Source organism: Heliangelus exortis, chromosome 16 (genome assembly GCF_036169615.1).
Source record: "Heliangelus exortis chromosome 16, bHelExo1.hap1, whole genome shotgun sequence".
NCBI lineage: Eukaryota > Metazoa > Chordata > Aves > Apodiformes > Trochilidae > Heliangelus > Heliangelus exortis.
Window position 1 is genome coordinate 2,387,791 of NC_092437.1, and position 7,420 is coordinate 2,395,210.

Here is a 7,420-nt window from a genome sequence, read left to right on the forward strand (position 1 = left end):
AGCAGCACCCATCACCCCTCCAGACCCTGGCTTAGGGTGTGTGGTGCCCTCATGCTGAGGACTTGATCTGCCCCACGGAGCCCTGGATGAATCCAGTGCTGAGCACCCAGCACAGCTTCAGCTTTGTTGGCATCTGCCTTTTATTGGCTGCAAGGGGAGCAGGAGAACCCCGGGGGGACGGGGTGGGTGCTGGGACTGGGGGACACAGCTTGAGGAAGAGGGTGGAGGTTGTGTCTGCCCCAGTGACACGGTGCCAGCCCTGCTCAGCCACCTCTCCCAGGGCCGTGCTGACCGCTCGGGTCACCTCCCAGCTTGGGGAGCCTCATCCTGCCCGGCTCATCCTTCCCGGTGCTCCGAGGCCACCTGCTGGGACGGTTCCCAGACCCTGCTGTGTGTCTGCAGCCGTGGGAGGGGGGGGAGAGGTGTCCCCCACCCCGTTTGCCCCAGGGGATGGCCCCGCAGCCGCACTGCCAGCAGCCGGAGGGGTGGCACTGTCCCCTCATTACGAGGGGTCCCTAGGGGATGGGCAGGTGAACCAGAGAGGGCCAAATGGGGATGGGGACACACAGTCCCCTGGGGGGGGGGGAGGTGAAGGGGGTAGAGGGCAGGGGTGACTCTGGGCAGAGGATGGGGCCAGGGTTGTGGGGACCCCCCGGGTTCTATAGATCCGAGACCTCCCCTGAGTAGGCGCTGGGATCCTCGTCCGCCCGCGCCGTCACCTTGAACTGTCGCCGCAGGAAGCCCCCGTAACGCTTCTGACTGTCCCACTTCAGCTTGGGCCGGATCCGCCTCATGAAGCCCCCGTAACGCTTGTGCAGCTCCGCCAGCTCCTGCCCCTCGGCCCCGGGCCCCGTGGGCTCCTCGTCTCCCTCTCCAGCCGGCTCCGGGTAGTCCTGGGGGGCCGCCCGCTCCCCCGGCTTGCGGCCGAAGCCCCCGAACTTCTTGCTGAGTCCCCCCTTGGTGTGGGCGTTCTCACGCAGCAGGGACAGCAGCTTCCCCTTCGACAGCTTCTTCATGAAGCCCCCGTAGCGCTTGGCCGGCGCCGACGGCAGCTCCCCGGGACCCGGCTCCGGCTCTGCCTCCTCCTCCGCGTCCCGAGGGGACAGCTCTGTCCCGTCAGACAGGGCCACCAGCGGGGCCAGGAGGGCCAGCGCCTTCCTGCAGGTCTCCCACTCGGGGCCGGGGGGTGAGGAGCCCTGGCATTCCCACAGGCACATCTGCAAGACAGCAGCCCCGGGGCACCCACCGGCATCACCCCACCGCTCGGGGGTCCCCCCTGCCTTCCTCCCACCACCCCCCGGGGTGTGCCCACCCCAAGCCCGGGAGTCCGTCCGTGCTCTCCGTGCTGCCGAGCTCAGCGAGGAGCCCATGCTTACACCTTCCCACCACTCTGGCAGCACCCAGCTCTGCCAGCAACGTCCCCCATGATGTCCCTGCTGTGACTCTCCCCTCCCCCAATTAAAGGCTGCACGGGTCCAGCACTCACCAGTGGCCAGACACCGGTGTCGGTCTGGGATGCGCAGAGGGAGCACTGGGTCACACAGTCTGCAGATGCCACCACAGCCAGGGACAGGATGAGGGCCAGCACCAGCACCCGCCGTGCCATCTCGCCCCACAGCCACTGCCTGGGGAGGGGACAGCACAGAGCCTGTCACCTTCCCCACACTGGCCCCGGGAAGCCCATCCCCAGAACCCTTGGTGTTGGGTGCCCACCACCTGCACCTCTGTGGCTGCTCCAGGGGACACGCACTGGGACTGTGCCTGCACCACTCACCTCCAGCTGCTCCTGGGTCGCAGGCAGGGATGGAAGCAGACAGGGGTGACTGGCAAGGACACCAAGGGATGCAGTTCCTTACCCTGCCTGCAGCCTGGTCCTTGGCACAAGCTACGACCTGGCCCCCAGGGCCACCAAGGAACCACCATCCCATCCCCATCCCCATCTCATCTCCCTCATCACTCCCTCCATACCACTGGAAAGAAAAGCCCCTTTTTTCCCTTTAGCACCGAGTTTCCCTGCAATACTGCAACCATGCTTTCTTGCAGAGGGGATGAATCATCAGCTCTCCCCTTGGCCTTGAGGAAAGGAAGGATCACGATTGGAGCCAGCAGCAGGATGAGGATGGGGACATTCCATCACCTGGTCCCAACTCACCCAGGTGCTGCAGCCCTGGCTCCCCTCCCTCCCACCTGACACTTCTGCTGGGCTGGTGCAGCAGGAGGGAAGGAGGAACAGTCAGGTTTCAGGTTTAGTCCTACCTGCAAGCCACCATCACACCATCCTTCAGCCTGCCAGAGCCTCTCACCTCAGCTGACGAGGCCAGGGAGGTCTGAATGTGCAGCAGTGGCTGGGAGAGGGGCTGTGCCAGCAGCACCACACCAGAACCCTCTGAGGAAGGCTGAAACAGCCAGTACTGGCCACAGTTGCAGTGCCACAGGACTGCAGTGCCACCAAGACCCCAACAGTCCTGGGAGCAAGAGCTGACCCCAAAGGGGTGTGCTAGCAGCAAGCACCCACCTGCCTCCTTGGCTGCTGTTATCCAGGGTGGAAAGGCATGACCCAGAGGGATCTGTTACACATTAATGACGCATATCAGAGACTATTGTATTCTCCAGCAGTATCTGCTAATGTACTGTAATTGGTACTGATGAAGAAATGTTAATGCCACAGTATTAATTCATGCTAGATTAAAATTTAATTCGAATTATCTTCACCATCGTGTGCCAAGCTGTCTGCATTCCTGGGCTGCACCGCGGCACCGGCACCGCGCAGCCCTGAGAGCATCACCTGGACTGGTCCTGGCAGAGACCCAGGACAGACACCCAGGATGGGCACAGGGAGACCCCAGACAGCCCTCCCCACCGAGACCCCACGACCACCCCTTACTGCCTCCCCACCATGGAGATGGCACCGAGGAGCAAGGGCTCCCCAGCCATGCAGGTAGGTGCCAGCTGCTGCTGGGGGGAACAAAGCTCCCAAAACAACCACAGCTGCTTCCATGCAGCCCCACTGGGAACATTTTTCTCCACCCGCTCCCCCTGCCCTGCTCCATGCCCTGCTGCAGCCAAAGAATTGGGGACCTCACGGCACTCAGGGGAGCTGCAGCTCTCCAGGGCACAGTGGGGCCAAGGACCCTCCATTCCCAGACACCCCTGGACATCCAGCTGCCAACACACCTTGTCCAGGCAATGCCAGCAATGTCCCTGCAGCGCCCTGCCTGCTCCTGCATGAGGGGGGATCTGGCAAAAATGGGGCAGGAAAAGGGGAGAAAAACAGAGGGCTTTGGGCAAAAGTGAAAAGAAGAAGCACACAAAGGGAGGAAGAAGAAAAGCAGAGTTAGAGCTCGATGTGTGTTACCTGGAAGAGCCCCAAGGCTGTGGAGTTGTCCCTCCTGCAGAAACGCCTCGACAGGATCAGGGCAGCATCTGGCAATGCTACCTGTGGGTCCTGGCTGCCACAGCCACCCTCAGCATGTCCTACCTGTGCCAGGTGTCTGCCAGGGTCCCCTCTTTCCCTGTCCTGTTTCCACTGGGACTGTGTGAGCCCGGTGGCACAGACACCAATACCCTGTTACAATCAATCTGTGATTATTTCTAGTGAGGGATGTGAGCTGCTCCCCCAGGCTGAGCAGGTCTCTGCTCCCATCTGGGTCTACGTCAGGCAGGCTTGGACCCTGCAGAGATTTCTGGTGGAGAAGAATCACCTTCCACTCGTTCCTTTTCTCACCTTTAAAAATGTTCTGGAGATGCCTTCAGGACACAGCTTCTCAAAGAAGCCAATGACTTTTGGAATAGAATCACAGCAAAACCCACCATTGTGGCCACCACTGCTGCTTGAGCCACGTGAGGAGAGACAGAAACCTCTCCCCCATCTTCTCCCCCCTACTCCCTTTGCCCCTCCAAGCCCTGGGTGTCCCTTCTGCCAGGGTGGCAGATGTGTCAGATGGGGCATCTGCATCAAAACGAACCCCAGCAAAGCTCCAGACAGCGGTTCACGGGCTACAAAACCACTCGAGGTGAGAGGAGCACCTGGGGCCAGGCAGGAGCCTCTCAAAACGAGCCCAAGCACAATCCCCACTCAGCACCCTGGCTGGGGGGGGGGAGTTTGGAAAGGGAATCACTTTGGTTTGGTGACATGCCCGGCCATGTCACCCCGGCAGCCCTACCTGCTGCTGCTGCTGCTGCCCGTCCCGCCGAGCACCCGCTCCGCCGAGTCAGGACGGGTGGTGGGTGATGGGTGTCCCTCCGCGGGGGTCAGGCTGAGATGCTCATCAGTGGCAGTGGTAAGGCCCCTTTGGCTGGTGGCCCCGCGGCGATGCCCGGTTGCCCCCCGGACTCGCCGTCCGCCGGCTCCCACCCCGCTTTTATGGCCACGGAGTCTCCTCCTGCAGAGGGGCCCGGCTGCGCTCGGCTCGGCGGAGCCAATCGGGGAGAGGGAAGATGTGAATAATCAGCCTCGCAGCATCCCCGCCACCTCCCCAGCCAGCTCTCCCACCCTGCCGGGGCCTCCCTGCGGCCCCCCGCTTGTCCCAAGGATTGGGGTGCACGTCCCAGCGCTGCATCGCCACTGGCTGCACCCCTCGGGGACCCCCGTCGGGGCCAGCCTCAGTCCTCAGGATTGCAATGTGTGTCCCAAACACAGGAGGTGGCTGGGGACCAGGATGGGGGCTGCTGGACCCCCCCCCCCACCCTCCATACCCCCCCCAGGTGTATGATGGAAGAGTTTGGCTGCCAAGGGATGTGAGCTGCTCCTGGGCACCAAATTCAAATCCTACCTAATAAGGTGTGTGTGTGTGTGTGTGTGTGTGTGTGTGTGTGTGAATCCCTGTCCTTTCACCCCTTGCTCCCCAGGCTGGGGAGAGGCTCCATCCTCGTGGTGATGCCAGGGAGAGGGCTGAGCCTCGCCAAAGCCAGCGGGAAGGGTGAGAGGGTCTTCACTCCCCAGGAAAAGCTGGTGCCCCCCCAGTCCACCCAACTCACCTGCTGCTGGGCAGCAAAACCCTGGAAGGATCTTCCCCCCCAACCTCCACAACGTCAGGGCTTCCCCCCCACCTTCTCCCCATCCCCCCTCCTCCTGAGGTCAGACCCAAAGAGATGAACCGAAGGGGCAAGGGGAGCCGGGGGGGAGAGGGGGGGTGTTTGAAGACCCCCCCCCGCATTCCCCGCTCAGCCCCGATTCCTGCTCACACATTTCCAAACCTGATGTGGGGGTGAAGGAGAGTGGCACCCCCTGAGCTCCCCGTGCCAGGGCACAGGTGGGGTCCAGGGGACAGAGCCCCCAGCCCAGACCAGCCTGTCCCGTCCCTGCAGCCCCGGGGGGGTGGGAGGTGTCCCCCGCGCTGCCGGCAGCGCTGCCGTCCCTCTCGCCTTGAAGACGCAGCTATTTTTATCGGAGCTCAAGAGGAATGTTTCCCAGCAACCTGCCTTCCTCCCCGGCTCCAGCACCCGCTGCCCGACCCCCTGTCCCCTGCTCAGCCCTCCAGGGGCATCAGAATGGCTGGGGCCACCCAGAGGTCCCCTGTCCCCAAGGCTGGTGGCCACCTCTGCTAGCACCCACGTTTGGGGTGCCAGGCTCTGCTCGCTGGGACAAAACACGTGGGACCCCACGGGTTTTGCTGTGAGGTGGATTTTGGCTCGGCTGGGACAGCATGGAGGGACTGAAGGAGCCAGGCAAGGCGAAGGCAGAGCATCCCACATCTCCCCAGGGACAACAGAGGAGATGTCACCCGTGGGACCTATCTCAGGAGGCAGCAGTGCTGTGAGGAGGGGGGAACAGAGCTCGGGGCCACGCAGGGGTATGGGTAGGGGTTAGCCATGCCCACCCCCCTCACTGTGCTGTGCTGGGCAGACCCAGAACAAAGCTGGGGAGAACAAAGTGCAGCTACAGACCACCAGAGCCCCTTGGTGTGGGGCTGGGCCAGGGGCTGCAGGCACCCCCCAGGCAGGCTTCAGCTGGGGCAAGTGGTCCCGTGGGCATCACAGACATGGCGGGGAGGAGGATTTCTTACACCAAAACCATTCTTTCCATCGAACAGCTCTCCCAAAGCCTCCAACTCCATCCCTGAAGCCTGGCCCCTCCGCTTGGATCTGCCACTCTCAGGCAGATGGCTCCACCTGGAAGCCTCGTCCCTGGATGAGAGCAACAGCAGCCCAGGGCCTCCGGAGGGGAGCAGACCCCAACGGCACCCCAAAAGCAGACCCCAATGTCCTGGGGCACAGCTGCTTCCCCACGCAGGGTAATCGCACCCGAGAGAGCTGTGGATTTGGTGCGGGAGTAAATCCTGCGGGTACAGGGAGGTGTTAGGCGCAAGGTTCCCTCCTCGGGGCCGATTCCCATGGCTCTGGGAGGGAGGGTGAGCTACTCCTGTCCCCAAACTGTCCCCATCTTATTTTCTGCATGTGCCCAGCTGTGCTGAGCGGGGTGAGAGGGTCCTCCTTGGGGCTGGTGACAGTCCAGGCAGGCGTGTGGGGGGGTGAAAGGGTCCCCCCAAGGGAAAGGAGCAGGGAACCAGCCCACCCACCAGCAAGTTTAATTAATATTCATCTGTCGCTTCCTAATGGGAAGCTGCCTGTGAGTCACCCTGACATTTCCCTGGGACAATGGCAATTAAGCACCTGGGGAAGAGAAAAGCGCGGTAATAGAGAAGTGAAGTTCTCCTTCAGATGAGTGAAAAGCGGGATGGGTGAGGAGGGGGACGAGCGAGCGCGTGTACCCGCAGAAGCACGTGGGAAGTACCGGTGGCTCATGTCACCCAGCACATCCCCGACACCCCCAGCCCAGGGAGGACACCCCGAGCTGCCCCACTCCCCATCCTGGGAGGGGGTAAATCATCCCCGAGGGTGGGATGAGCTCTGCCACCTCCTGGGCTGTCCCCAGGTGCTCGGTTGTGGTCCCTCCAGCACCATCAGCTTTAGCTTAATTCAGTGGGATGGGGCTTTTACAGAAATGGCTCCATTTTCACCCCAAAAGTGATGACAAGGCTGTGAGGTGGCCTTTTTGCAGGCAGAGGTGGCCAGGGGGCAGCACGTGGGGCAAGGGACACAGCTGTCACATTTCGTGGACCATGAGAGGCCTCAACAGCACCATGGGGTGAACTGCCCCGGGGGGAGAGGCGGGGTTAAACCTGGGGGTCTGCTCCCCACCACCCATGGGAGCCACGAGTGAACCTCTGGCATCTCCACCGGAGTGATCCGGAGGCAGATGCGGAGCAGGGGAAGGAGCAGGATGCAGCCCCTGCCTGCGTCACGCCGCGGCAGCTCGAGGTCACCGCACACGTGGGGGGCACACGGTGACCTCCTGGCGTGGGCAGGAGGCACAAGTGGCCACTCGATGCCACTCGATGCCACTCCAAAAGCAAGAACTCACGTATGGCCCACGTCACGCTGCTGCCATCGTCCCTGCCACCATCCCTGCCACTGTCCC

General features: G+C 62.5%; 1 protein-coding gene across 1 annotated transcript; it reads right to left on the minus strand.

Annotated features, from left to right (window-relative positions):
• Positions 1 to 122: 122 nt before the first annotated feature.
• PDYN (prodynorphin) lies at positions 123 to 4,672 on the minus strand. Its single transcript, XM_071759573.1, has 2 exons — positions 1,487 to 4,672; positions 123 to 1,217 (listed from the first exon to the last, which is right to left on the minus strand). The coding sequence occupies exons 1-2, from the start codon at positions 1,604 to 1,606 to the stop codon at positions 660 to 662; spliced, it is 678 nt and encodes a 225-aa protein (XP_071615674.1). The 5' UTR covers positions 1,607 to 4,672; the 3' UTR covers positions 123 to 659.
• Positions 4,673 to 7,420: the final 2,748 nt, after the last annotated feature.

Coding starts and splice junctions, on each gene's coding strand:
- PDYN (XM_071759573.1), bottom strand. CDS start 1,606: ATGGCACGGCGGGTGCTGGTGCTGGCCCTCATCCTGTCCCTGGCTGTG. Junction 1,218..1,486: donor ACACCGGTGTCTGGCCACTG/GTGAGTGCTGGA, acceptor GCTGTCTTGCAG/ATGTGCCTGTGGGAATGCCA.